Source organism: Trichosurus vulpecula, chromosome 4 (assembly GCF_011100635.1).
Source record: "Trichosurus vulpecula isolate mTriVul1 chromosome 4, mTriVul1.pri, whole genome shotgun sequence".
Taxonomy (NCBI): domain Eukaryota; kingdom Metazoa; phylum Chordata; class Mammalia; order Diprotodontia; family Phalangeridae; genus Trichosurus; species Trichosurus vulpecula.
In genome coordinates this window covers 137,643,897-137,657,922 of record NC_050576.1, presented here as the reverse complement: position 1 = coordinate 137,657,922, position 14,026 = coordinate 137,643,897, and the positions used below count along the sequence as shown (strand labels likewise).

At 38.1% G+C, this 14,026-nt stretch overlaps 1 protein-coding gene across 1 annotated transcript in view; it reads left to right on the top strand.

The window, feature by feature from the left end:
- SDCCAG8 (SHH signaling and ciliogenesis regulator SDCCAG8) overlaps positions 1 to 14,026 on the top strand; it is a 285,884-nt gene that overhangs the window by 60,713 nt on the left and 211,145 nt on the right. Inside the window, 2 exon segments of the mRNA XM_036753380.1 lie at positions 3,583 to 3,721; positions 13,671 to 13,823. Coding sequence (XP_036609275.1) covers positions 3,583 to 3,721; positions 13,671 to 13,823 — 292 coding nt within the window.

Here is a 14,026-nt window from a genome sequence, read left to right as displayed (position 1 = left end):
CTACAACACTTATCTCATTGTTTCTCTCTCTCTCTCTCTCTCTCTCTCTCTCCTCCTCTTCCTCCTCCTCCTCCTTCCCTCCCTCCCTCCCTCCTCCAACTTAACTAAAGTAAATTTCATTTAAAGTTGCCTGTGTGAGGAATTCCAACTGAAAGTGTTCTAAATTTGGACGCAAGAAAGGCAGTGTAATTTAATATTAGCTAACATTACAAATGACTCTTTGTTTAAATCAGCTTTATCACATTTTTACTCTTAGAAAAAGTTCCCACATGTATTATATAACTTGCAGTTAAACTTATGTGAAACTACAGATAATACTATAGTTTTATAATTATCCATTTCTTAAAACTTGCACATTTTTCAAAGACCATAAGTAGATAAAACTCTTTGAGGTTAAAATTTTTTTTTCAGTTCTATCTTTGAATTTAAAAAAAAAAACCTAAATTCAGCCTTCAATTTTCTCTTGAAAGCCAGCTAAAATTTGAAAAATTAAAGTTGCTTCTTGGAAGGCACTTATCCTTTTATTGCCAAATTTTAAACTGCAAACAGTTATCTCAACTGAATTTGAAACCACAGTTTTAAAACTGGACAACTCATAATGGTCTAAAAACTATGAAGAGAAAAACACACATTGGATATATAATCCCATTCCTTATTCTACCTCTAAATTAACTTTTAAAACACTTTCTGCTTTGGGAACTTCTTGCAATTATAGCCTTTTCCTTTGTCAATAATTCCTTAACTATTAAGATGTGTTCTTGTTCATTTGTACATTTGTATTCTTTTGCCTAAACTCTCTACCTCTCCTTTTTGCCCACGACCACTTGCATACATTAGCACTTTATCTTGGAATGTTTTTATTCAAAGAATGTGGAGTTTATTTCAAGCTCTGAGATTGTACCCTGCCTAGTTTTTGTGCTGAGACATTTTGACATTTAATTCAATCAAACCTTTGACAAATATCTCATAGAATCTTAAGAGTTGGAAGGGAGCCTCAGAAGTCATTTAGAATAACAGATAACAGAACAGAAATCCTCTTTACAACATCCTAAAAATTGCTTATCTAGCTTCTCCTTAGAGACTTTCCACTCCCTCCTGAGACAGCTGATTCTACTTTTGAGAATTTTCATTTTAGTGGACCTGTGAATGTTGTTAGGAGTGGGTGAACAATGGCCCCAAGTTATATTAGTTTTAATAGCTTATCCTTATATCAGCCAGTGAGTAAACTTTTACTATGCGCCAGGTACTGAGGATACCAAAAAAGAAAAGAAAAGAAAGGTGAAGACAGTCCTTCATCTCAAGGAGATCACAGTCTAATGGGGAAGAAAACATGTAAGCAACTACACCTACAAGCAAACTATATACAGAATGAATTGGAAATCACTAACCAAGAGAAGGCACTAGAATTAAGAGGGTTTGGGAAAGGCTTTCTATAGAAGGTGAGATTTTAGCTGGGACTTGAAGCCAGGGAAGCCAGAAGGTAGAGATGAGGATGGAAAACATTCTAGGCAGGAGGCACTGACATTGAAAATACCTGGAGCCAAGAAACAGAGTTCTTTCATTTGAGGAAAGGCAAAGAGGCCAGTATCACTGGATCTCAGAGTACATGGTGGGAATTGAATATAATGTGTCAAGAATACTTGAGAGGGGAGAGTGGGTCTAAGTTATGAAGGGATTTGAAAGCCAGACTATTTTGTATGTAATCTCCAGCACAATAGGAAGCCACTGGAATTTATTAAGTAGTGGGCTCATATAATCAGGCCTAGCCTTCAGTAAGATCACTTTGACAGCTGGGAGGAACGTGAACTGCAGAGCCAGGAGACTCGTGGAAAGTAGACCCACCAGAAGTCTCTTGTAATAGTCCAGGTATGAGGTGATTGTGGCAGAGTCAGGGGAGGGAGGTGGACTATGAAAGAGATATTTGGAAGGTAAAGTCAACAATTCCAGCAAGTGATTGAATGTGAGAGGTGAGAGTGAAGAGCCTAGGGAAGCGGTTAGGCTGTGAGCCAGAGTGACTGGGAATATAGTAGTAACCTCAGTTGGGAAGTAGGTAGTAGGGAAAAGAAAGAGGTCAGTTTGGGGCATGTTGAGTTTACAATGACTACAGGACTTCCAGTCTGAGATGTCCAATAAGCAGTTAGAGATGCGAGACTGGAGGTAAGCAGAGAGGTTTGGGTTAGATAAATAATTTGAGATTCAGCAGAATTGAGATAATATAAATTAAATCCATGGGACCTGATGGGATAACCAAGTGAAATAGTATAGAGGAAGAAGAGAATAGAGCCCAGGACAGAGCCTTGTGAGAGGTGGAATAACAGTAGATTTTGATCAGAAAAAAAGAAATTTAAGAGTTCATAAATATGAAAGTGGTATATTTGTGGGTAATGGAAAGATCAAGGGTGTGACAATCTCTATGTGTGGCTGAGCTGGAGTGGAGACTAGGTCATGTGAAATGAGTAAGGTGAGGAAATGTGAGATTAAGGTGTATTAGGGAGTATCAATATGTATGTTCAAGTCCTCTAGTATTCTGAAGGCAGGGATTGGTGGGGAGAAGAATGACTGTGAGCCAGGCACTAAACTCATTGAAGAAAGAAGAAAAATATGCTAGAAGTCTCTAGAAAATAGCTACCAGGATTTTGATTGGGGAGTAGATAGGGATTGAGTGAACCTCAGAGGAGAAGAGGTTACTGAGTGATGATGGCAGTGGGAGCAAGGGATTTCCCAACTCTTCCACCTCAACCAGGGAGTCAGAGGGAGTGAATAAAAATGCAGCCAGTGCTAGAAAGGGTGGCCAAGAAGGCTGTGTCATTAGGAGGGAATCTAGTCTCATTGAAAATCAGAATATTTAAAGAGTGAAAAAAGAAATGGTTTAAGATGAAAGCAACCTTGTTGCTTGTAGAGCAAGCATTCTAGAGGGTACCTCAGAAGGGATGGTAGCTGTTGTAAGTATTTAATTTTCTTTAAAATCCCTATCCTTGTGCCAGTGAGTGACACCTAAGAGTGATCTTAAAATGACCATAGTAATTAAGTATTGCTATCTTTTGAGGAAGAGAATATTTGAGTAGGAAATGTAGAATATTTGAATTTAGGGGAAAGAGGATTTTATTTTGTGAAAAGGAAATGATGAGTGGATTTCAAGCAAATGGAAAAGCAATGCACATCAAACCAATCTTACTCCCCACCTCCTACGTATTTGCCTTCCTTTACCAGCTATCACCTCTCTTTTCCCAGTATGTTACTTCCATCCACCCCTCATTCTCTTTCAAATTGGATTAATGTCTTCTATTTCCTCCAGAATCAATTTGCCGCCTCATCCTAGTCTTACTACACAACACATTATTGACCCTCCCAGATACGGTTCTGCAATGGATCTCTACAACTTTTTTCAAAAACTTAGTTGACCAACCCAGCTTTTTTTTAGGGCAAAGGGACTTTCCTTAGGGACATTTAAGGATGTGCCAAGCTGGCACTCCCCTTACTATCCTTTTAATTCATCTAAATCCTCACTTCTTCTTTATTCTGATGTTTGGAGTATATTCATGCCTCATTGTTTCTTGCTCTGGATTTTCCTTTTGCTGATAGGGAAAGAGATGAATTAATGTCTGCGCTAGTTACAGTAAGGAAGACCTTGTCAGAGATGCAGCAAATAGAATCCAATGCCTATGAGCAAGTGAAGCAGGCCGTGTTGATGACAGAAGAAGCCAACTTTGAAAAAACCAAGGTGAGGGGAGCCCCTGCTCCACTAAGTGGCAGCCGGTGGCTTGTTTTTTCTCTTGGATGTTTTCTTCCACGCTCCTTCCCTAACTGTGTACTCTGTATGGCCAGCATTCACTCAATGGATTTCTGTTTGTTGCTGTCTATTTCTTTTTAGCCTATGGAGAATTTTCTCATTCTTTAAAAGAAATCCAGTAGTAAATCACCAGTCAGAGATACAGGATCAAAAAGTTATTTAGAAGAGGTACACAGGGCTTATATGTTGTGTATACATTGTGTGATGTTCTATTTCCTTTTTAGAATATATGGAAACTTCAGACTATGTTCTGAAGAGATTTATATGTGTAGAAATGGAATCTAATTTATTACAATTTATGAAATTAAAATTACCTAAAATTAAATTTACTTCTAAGGCATGTTGCTAATTGTTCCGTGAAATGAGTTGCATTTTGTCCTTCATTATCTTGTTATGTGGTACCATCTAGTGTTCTATTAGTATATTACAGGCTAATCACATCAATATGAATTTGAAATATTCTTGCATGCTGATTATCAGGTCATGGAATTAGAGCTGGAAAGGACATGAGAAATCATCTAGTCTAACCTTTTCATTTTTACAGTTTGGGAACAGGTTCAGTGAGGCTAATGTGGCTTGTGGAACATCACATAGATAGTAAATAGCAGAGCCAAGCCTCCAACCAAGACCTCCTGATTCTAAGTCAAGTAGAACATTTGACTTGTGATACACCATGTAATACATTTTTAATGGGGAGAAAAGCTAACACCAAAAAAAACCTGACATCATGATTTTGTATGCAGAAATTTTTTTCCAGCAGGAGAGTGTTAAGAAAACACACTTAAGAAAACTTAAAAACTATTCCTTCTTTCCTGAAATAAATTTTGTTTTCAATAATTTTGAGATATGATTTTTGTTAATCATAGTAATTGAATTACTTGAATTGGACTACAGTTGTAATAAGTACTCATAGTTCTCTTTAAAGTGGTTCCTTTTAAAAATCTGCTCACTCTAGCTCACTTTCTTGTCTCATGGTTCCTTCCACCTCTAAAATTATGATCCTCAATACTGTGGATTTGGTTTACTTTGGTGATTGATCACTTCACATAGATTTTTGCGAACTTAATAAGTGATTATACTTTCCTTTCACAGCAAACATCCTAAGCTTACAGATTAGTAATATATCTCCTCTCAGAATGATGTGAAAAAGAGTGAATGCTCTCCATCATGGAATCCTATTGATAACATAGACTGAGCTTTAAAGCTGGACAGGACTGTGTCCAATTCCCTTGTTCTGTGAGTGAGGGGGCCAAGGCACAGAGAGTTTAAGCAACTTGAACACAGTGGTACTATTCACAATCCAACTAGTTGTGGCATTGATAGAGACTGTAGAGAACACACCTTGATGATTTGGGGGGCGGGGAGGAGAGCACCCATACCTATGATTTCATTGCTGTGAGGAACTCCTGTTATGGAAGTTCTCTTCACTGGTACAAATCAGCACTTTGTCTGTAACAGAATCTTAGAGAGTTATCCAAGCACCGAGAAGTTATTTGGTCACGGTCACCCAGTAAGCATGGACAGAGGCCAAACTTGACCTCAGGCCTGATTTCAAGTCTGGCTTCTTTTTTTCCGCTCCAGTGTCACTCAACTTTCCTAGTTTTAGGATTAGGAAAAAGGAAATACTTTTTTCACAGGAATACTATGGTTAATATATCAGCAAAATCCCTATCCCAAGAGATGACACAGGCTGAAAAATAGAGTCAAGGAGATTTTGTATAACTAAATAATACAGCATTTAAAAATTTATGAGAAGCTTAGAATATATGGAAATATTGCTAATTTTTCAAGGTTGGCACCATTGAGGATAACTGGCATCACCTATTTGCCCAACTGCAGAGCCATAAGCAGGGAGCTCTGTACCATGCGCAAGCAGCCTGCAAGGCTCCTTGCAGTAGAAGGCCGAATACTGGAGACAGAAACCCCAGTACCCCAAGAGGTTGCTGTTAGGAAGGAGGCTGTTCATCCCATCCTCTGCAGAGGAAGCAGGCAATTTGGGACCTTCTTCTATTGGAGCTACTTATTTTTGATCACTAGATTCTGAGATTATTTGTCTTCTTCCCCATGGCATCCAAGGAACTTGATTCTTGGGGGTCAAATCAGGAAAGTGTCAACCCTTCCCTGAATCCTTGCTTTTTGATGAAGCAGCTGAAAGAATAGACCCTTCCCCTGCCCCCATCCCTCAAAGTGTTGTCTTAGAGCTGGAAGGGAAGTTAATGATCCTTTAGTCCTCATAGGAGAAGAAACTGAGGCAAACAGAAATGAAGTGGCTTGCCCAAGGTGTCAGAGGAGCTGAGGTGGAGCCAAATAGCAACCCAATCACATCAACACACAGACTTGGAGCTGGAGGGGACCTTAGCCACTGTTCTGTCCAAACTCCCCACTTTACAGACAGAAAATAGACCCAGAGTGTGTGTCAGGACAAGGACCAGAAGCCAGTAATCCTTGCTCCCGGGCCAGAGTTCTCTAGGCCAGATTGTTGACATTTGGTCTCCCTTGCCTATGGCCCCTGGTCTTATGACTCAGAATAAGCAGTGGGAATATTGGAGGAGGGGCCCAGTGCATCTGCCAAAGTGAAATGCTGCAAGGTAGCCCCTGTAGAGCCACTGTTGTTGGCACTGAAGGAACTACCTCACTGGACCAGAACAGGGCCCTACTACCCTCTGCCTTTGTATGAGAACCCCTTGACCTGCTACTGGTTCTTTTCTTAACCACTCACTAAATCAATAAGTGATTACTGTGTGCTAAGCACTGAACGAGGTCCCACAGGTACAAATATAGAAATGGAGCATTTCCTGCCCTAGAGGACCTTATATTAGACTAGAATGTGATCTCTTATTATCCTGTCACCTTTTCCACCTGGGAGCATCTTTACTCCCTTACCTTCTTTTTTTTTGCCCTAGAGGAGTAAAATAAATATTAGAAAGCCTTTAAATTTTCTACCCTGTAGCAATTCCTCATCCAGAGTTAAGGACCCAGCTGCCCTACCTTAGTTATTATTTTGACTTAAAATTACTGTTAGAAATAGAATTTGCCCTAGACTGAATTATTGATATGATAAAATATGGCAATCCCTATGAGGTTGAAAATTCTTTTTATTTTAATATGTTTATATCATTTTGTGATAGCATGTTATGATGTTATGCTAAAGTTTGCTACTTTGTTATATTTAGTAGGGTGAGTTTTACTATGCTATTAATATTCCTAGCTTTGCCAAATTAAAAAATAAAATATTTCTACTGTGAAACTGGCAGGTTTTCAAGATAACTTTTCATCTTGAAGTTTATAAGAAAAAATCATATGATTTCACAGGGTTGCAAACTTGTTGCTTAAAAAAAGGGAATACTTGTATATACCATGATTCCTAGCCTTTTTGGAATTATATTACTCTTCTATTTCCTAACATTCTTCTACATGCTTGTGCCATATAGTCTTTTTGTTTATTTTTAATCAATTTTATTTCCACTTCCTAATTTTTTCCCTTCCTCTTCCCTTTCCCTCAACCATTTAAAGGGCAAGAAAAACAAAACACATAAATATAATCATGCCAAACATAATCACATCAATCATGTCCAAATTAAAAAAGAAAGGAAAGAAGATATGCTTTAGTACTCACACTGAGTCAATCAACTCTCTATTTAGAGGCGGATAGTATGTTTTATCACAAGTCTCCTGGAATTGTCATTGGTCACTGTGTTGATCAGAGTTCTTAAGTCTTTCAAAATTGATTGTTTTTTACAATATTGTTACATTGTATAAACTGTTTTGGTTCTACTCATTCCACTTCTTATGACTCTGAAACCATCCCCTTCATCATTTCTTACAGCACAGTACTATTCCATTTCATTCATATGCCATAACTTGTTCAGCCATTCCCCAAATTGAAAAGCTTCCCCTCGGTTTCCGGTTTTTTGCTACCAAAAAGAGCTGATATAAAAATTTTTGTACTTATTGGTCTTTTCCTTCTTTGGGAGTAGGGTAAGTGGGAATATAGATCTAGTATGATCAAAGCTCTGAATCAAAGGTTATACATGGTTTAATAGCTTTTTGGACTAGTTCCAAATTGGTCCAATATTTGGACCAGTACATAGCTCCAATGGTACATTAAAGTACCTGTTTTCTCCCATATTCCCTCAAGCATATGTCATTTTCCTTTTCTGTCAGCTTAACCAGTCTGAGTGTGAGTTGGTATCTTGGAATTGTTTTTTAATTTTCATTTCCCTAATTATTAGTGATTTAGAGCATTTTATATGATTATTGCTAGCTTGGCTATGTTCCTCAAAAGCTGTCTATTCATTTTTTATTTGTTTTTAATGAAGGTGAATTAGAATTTTGTGGTTATTATTATGATAATAAGAATATGTTACAGTGTACAGAGAGCCCTCTAAGGTTTGGAAGAACACATAATAGAATAGAATAAGTTATATTTTTAAGAAGGATTTTATGACCAGAATAGAGATACCTGATTATTTTAGTAGGAGATCTACTTTTTATTTTCCTGCGTGGGGAATGGGGTTACTAATATTATGACTTGATGAGACCCCTTCATTGGAGATTGCAGTTATTTCTGGAGGGGGATACCTGGTAGCTACAGGGTATATAATTGTCTGTGTTGACAATTCTTATTGTTAAAAAAATAATGTTATGTTTAAGATTAAGGGGCCTCATTCAAATTCAGTGTTTATCAACAACCACTTATGTGACTTTGGACACTTAGCTCTCTTGGACTCAGTCTCTCACTGTTGAAATGCTGTGGTTGTATTAGATGACCTCCTAGAATTCCTTCCCAATCTAAAATGATGATCCTGTGATATTCCTCACTTGGTTGTCATTGATGATTGATTAGTTGATAGTAATTCACACAGTTATTATTTCATAGATGGGTCAGATATCCCAGATATCCTGTTACGTCCCACAGTGATGTTCCCACATCATTTTCTCTCCTTTATGAAAGACTGTGGCACCTGGCTCACCATTTTCTTCTCCTTCCCAACTCTTTTCCCTGCATTAGAGTAGCATTCATGTTGATGCTCCCTCAAAACTCCCTAATTGTCCAATTCCTCAGATTTCTTAAATCCCAGGATTTAATGCTTCACTCCATCTCAGCCACACATAGATCATATGCTAGATAATAGAATAGAATAAATTGTCACCCACAAGTCTGATACTTCCCTAATTAAATAACTGACATTCTTCTATCCAACCATAAACCTAAACCTATTCTTTTCCTTCATTGAGACCTTCAGCATTCTCCACCCCTTAGTACTAAGTCATGACATTATCCCTGCTTTGATTTCACTTTCCTTCCTTTCCAGTCTTGCCCCTATATTTAGCTAATTCAACTCTACTCTGTCCTCTGTTCTCAAATCTCTTGCCTCCTTGTCTTGTCACTCATACTCTGCCAGCCTCTCCTCTGGATTACTTCTACCATCTGCTTCCTCCACTCTTGCTAAACAGAGTTGGAGGAAGTTACACAGCAGTATTGAATGTGTACATTATAAATGCCTATTATCCAACTTTGACTGTGTCCTCATTGCATCAAGGCAATCTTTTTTATTTCTCCCTAGTTGAACTCCTATCTCACTCTCTATAACTTTTTCTTATCTTCTCAAGTGATTCCCTCTCAGCTAAGGATCTGGCCTCTTACTTTACTGTGAGTTCCCTTTTCTCCCTTTTTCTTTATCTCAAAATACCTTGACGTTGTCTGCAATTCTTGCTTTCTTTCCTCTAGCCTCTAACAGTGGAGGGAGAGACTTCTCTTTGCCAAGGCAAACCTTTCTATATGTGTCCTTGATCAAGTCCCTCCAGTCTTCTTCAGCAGATTGTAACCTCAATCATCCTGTCTTTAATCTTCAGCTTTTTCCAGTCTACTAGTTTCTTTCCTATTACCTTCAAATGTGCCCAAGGCTTCCTAGTCTTTAAAAAACTTTTATTAGTCACTGCCATCCCCTCAAGCTACTGTTATGTATTTCTCTTCTTCTTAGCCAAACTCCTTGAAAAAGTTATCTTGATTCACTGTCTCCAATTCCTCTCTTCTTACCCCCAACCCTTTTAAATCTTCTTATCTCATCATTTAAGTGAAATATTTTTTTGCAAAGTTACCAATTGAAAGATATCAACTGCTAAATCTCATGGTATTTCTTTTTAGTCTTTATCCTTCTTGACCTGTCTGCTGCATTTGAACCTTGCCCACCCTTGCTTACTGAATGATCTCTTCTCTCTGGGCTTTTGTGACCTCTTGGTTTTCCTCCTGCCTGTCTAATTTCTGTTCTCTTCATATCACTAACCCTCACAGTTTTCCATATAGCTCTGTCCAAGGCTCTGTACTCTTCTCTTTCCATACGCATGAACTCACATGGGTTCAAGTGTCACTATGCCATTGACTCTCAAATCTATATTTTCAGCCCAGTTTCTGTCCTGAGCTCCAGTTCTTTATTATCAGCTAACTATTAGACATTGCACACTGAATATCTTGGAGACATTTTAGATTTAATATATCCAAAACAGCATCATTATCTTTTCCCTACCCTGCCCTAGACGTTTATATTTTTGTTAAAAGCACCACCATTTTTCCAGGCTCTCACATTCTCAACCTTAGCACTATCCTGGGCTCTGCACTGTTGCTTATCCCATAGATACAATTAAATTGCCAGATCTTGGCATTTCTACCTCCACAGCATCCTACCCTACCCTCTATGTACACAGCTACCACCTTAGTTCAAGCCCTTCTCACTTTCCTCCTTCATTATTGCATTCCTAATTGGTTTGATGCACTTCAGACTTTTCTCTACTAAGCCCCTTCTGCCCACCTTAGTTGCCCAACCCTTTCATCCCCTTTATTTTCCCTGTATGTGTTTTCCTCCCTCTCTCCCCTTCATTAGAATATAAACTCCTTAGGACTCCCTGAGACTGGAGCTATCTTTCTTTCTACTTCCATTTGTATTACTCCTGCATAGCACAGTGCCTGGTGCGTAGTAATGGCTTAATGAATGCCTGTTGACTTGTGGAATAACTCTCATCGCTCTGTCTTTCTCATTGCAGACCCTGTCACTTCTTTACTCGATAGACTTCAGTGGCTCCCTGTTGCCTCTAGGATCTCATACTATACAGACCATTTAGCTTATAAAGCCCGTCACAGTCTCACCCTAACCTGTCTTTTCAGCTTCATAGTATGTTGTTTCCGCTCTGGAACTCTATGATCCAGACATGCTGGCCTCTCAGTTCCTTGCATTTCATCTCCAGTCTCCATGCACTATCCATCTGCTGTGTTTGGAAAACATCCTTTCTTCACTTTTACCTCGTAGAATCCTTGTAGTTGGAGTCCCATTTAAATGAAGCCTTTCTTGATTCCCCTACTACTACTACTACTACTACTACTACTACTACTACTATTACTACTACTACTTCTAGCTAGCATTAATATAGCACCTCATGTTGTACCAGGCATTGTGCTAAGTGCTTTACAGATATTATTTTATGATCCTCACAACAACCCTAGCTCATAGTTGCTACGAGTGTCCCCATTTACAGTTGAGGAAACTAAGGCAGACAGAGGTAAAGACTTGCCAGGTTCACAAAGCTAGTAGGCCTCTGATTTGTACTCAGGCCTTCGTGACCCCAGGCCCCATGCTTTGTCCCCTGTACCACCCAGCTGCCTCAAACTAGTGTATATTGAAGGACTTTGTGTATTCTATCTCTTTATGTTTATTCTGTACATATTTACATGTATACTTCTTATCTCCCTCATTACAATAAGCTCCTTGGGAGTAGATATTGTCTTGTTCATTGTATTTATCCCTAGCACTTACCACAATGCCTGGAGCATTTTAGGTGCTTAACGAATACTTCCTGACTGATTGAATCATGGGTGGTATTTGTCATTTCTGGGCAACCATTCCCTATGCACCAAGAGTTAACCTCTGATCTTGGTTGGGAGAAGTAGAAGTCCAGGTTTCTACTAGAGCCAGGGTGGCCAAGAGCCAGCAGCCAAGGCAGAGCAGCCAATGAGCTAGAGGGGCGGGCTGTTAGGGGAAATCAATTCAATAAGCACCTCTGGTACATTAGCCATTGATACTAAGTGGTAGTGATAAGGTTTTAGACTAGGCAAAGAACTCACCTCAAATTGTAGTTAGTCTAACCACATAATAGCAATGGAATTAGAGCCACAAGAAAGTGGCTAGGCCAACACATCATGGAAAATAGAGTGGGGATATAGGGGCACTGGGAAGCAACAAAACAAACACAGAAGAAAGATTAGGTTAGCTAGGAATTATAAGCATTAGTCCAAAATCAAGCCCAGTTACGTTTTGCACTGGAATCTAGATTAGGGCTCCTTCTCTCATTATTTTCTTCCTTTTTACCTTTCTATTCTTAGTGATTAAATTCTTTAAGCCATGAAAACAGAAGGTTTAGAAAAGAATTTTATGGAAATCATAATTTTTATAAGTTTTCCAAATGAGAGAAATCCTCTTTCAGGAGAAGCAATGCTTCATAAAGTTCCCTGATTAAAGATTGAGTGTATTAATTCTAGTTTTCACTAGAGGGAAGCATATCCTTATCCAAAACCTAAAAAAAAAGGTTACTAGAGTATGTCTTGTTAAATTGTCATCTTGATGTTATGGAGCTTGGATTTCTAAGAATTCAAGGGGGAGCAGAAATATGAGATATTAGTATTTTGGATAAGGGCTATTTCAGACTAAAATGGTAAAAAAAATTAGTTTTCCCACACCCTTTATTTAGTGGGCTTTTTAATATTATCTTTCTGCAAAATATGTAAGATTAAGACATGAAATGTAACATGTATAAAAGTAGTAGAAGACTTTTCTTTCCTGATTAAGCATAATAATAAGCAAAGTAAGAATTTCCCTGTTTTTAAAAAAAAAACTGAAATTCAACTAGGGAATAAATGCAGCATTGTTTTCTACAACCAGATAGTCACTGGGTTTGTGACTTTATTATCTTATAATTTATTACCCAGTCTTTATAACAGATACGCTAATAAGTGTAGGCAACAAAAGCATGACATGAATGTATTTAAGGAGGGCTGATTATCATAAAATCTCAAATAATATCTTGTGTATAATTTTGAATACAATGCCATATTTCTAAATTGGCTATTGAATTATTCTTTGTGGTATCCAAAAATCATATTCATCAGTGAAAAATCAATTGTTGAATGTTTATGTATTTTATTTTAGGGTTATACCCAGAGTGAGTAATGGGAAATTGGTTTTTCCTGACCTCTTTGTCTAACTCCTCTATCATATTACTATTTAATGCCCCAAACCAGTAGTGGGATTCATCCAGTTCACACATAGTACGTAATTTTAAGTTGAGTTCAGTGAACTCCTTGTTAGCAGGGGTGGGGCCTGCACCCACCAAGTCGTTGGTGGCAGCCCTGCCTCAGCTCTGTTCTGCAGAGAACTGGTTGTTAATTTATTTGAATCCCATCACTGCCCCAAACCCTTGTACTTCTTAGTTTATTCATGTTATGTTAAATCTCTCAGTAGAAACATTAAAGTATAAAAATATAAAAGTTGCCTCTGATTTTATTTTCCATGTTCTGCTTCATAGTTAAGGTCAGCGGGGCAGCTAGGTGGCACAGTGAGTAGAGCACTGGCTCTGGAGTCAGGAGGCCCTGAGTTCAAATGTGGCCTCAGATACTTGACACATGACACATGTACCAGCTGTGTGACCTTGGGCAAGTCACTTAACCCCAATTGCCCTGCTAAAAAAAACAGTCAAGGTTGATAATATTTTCCATTTATTAGTTCCCATGTGAGAGTCTCAAAAACCTTCAAATTAGTTTAAAAGATCTTAAAATTTAAGCTCTTACATTTTTACATGTAACCCAGCAATTACATTAATTTTTATCTGATAGGTTTTAATTCAGTGTGAACAGTTAAAGACTGAGCTCGAGAGACAAAAGAGTCGATTTGAAAGAGAACTTGTAGTCCAGCAAGAGAAACGACTCAATGAAAAGGAAGTCTTGAGACAAGAGATGAAAAAAGAACGAGAAGACTTGGGAGCAACGGTAACTGGTGTTAAATGTTTAAATCTATAATTGTTGAAAATACATTGTTGTGCTTTTGTAGATATCCCTGAGTCCTTATTAGACAAAATTAAAATGTATAATCTTGTCTTATTTTTATTAGGTTTCTATGACTGTATCCTTCCATTTTGCATTGTCTTGAGCTTTATTCAAGAACTTTATATCACTCTAGTCTTTACATAAAA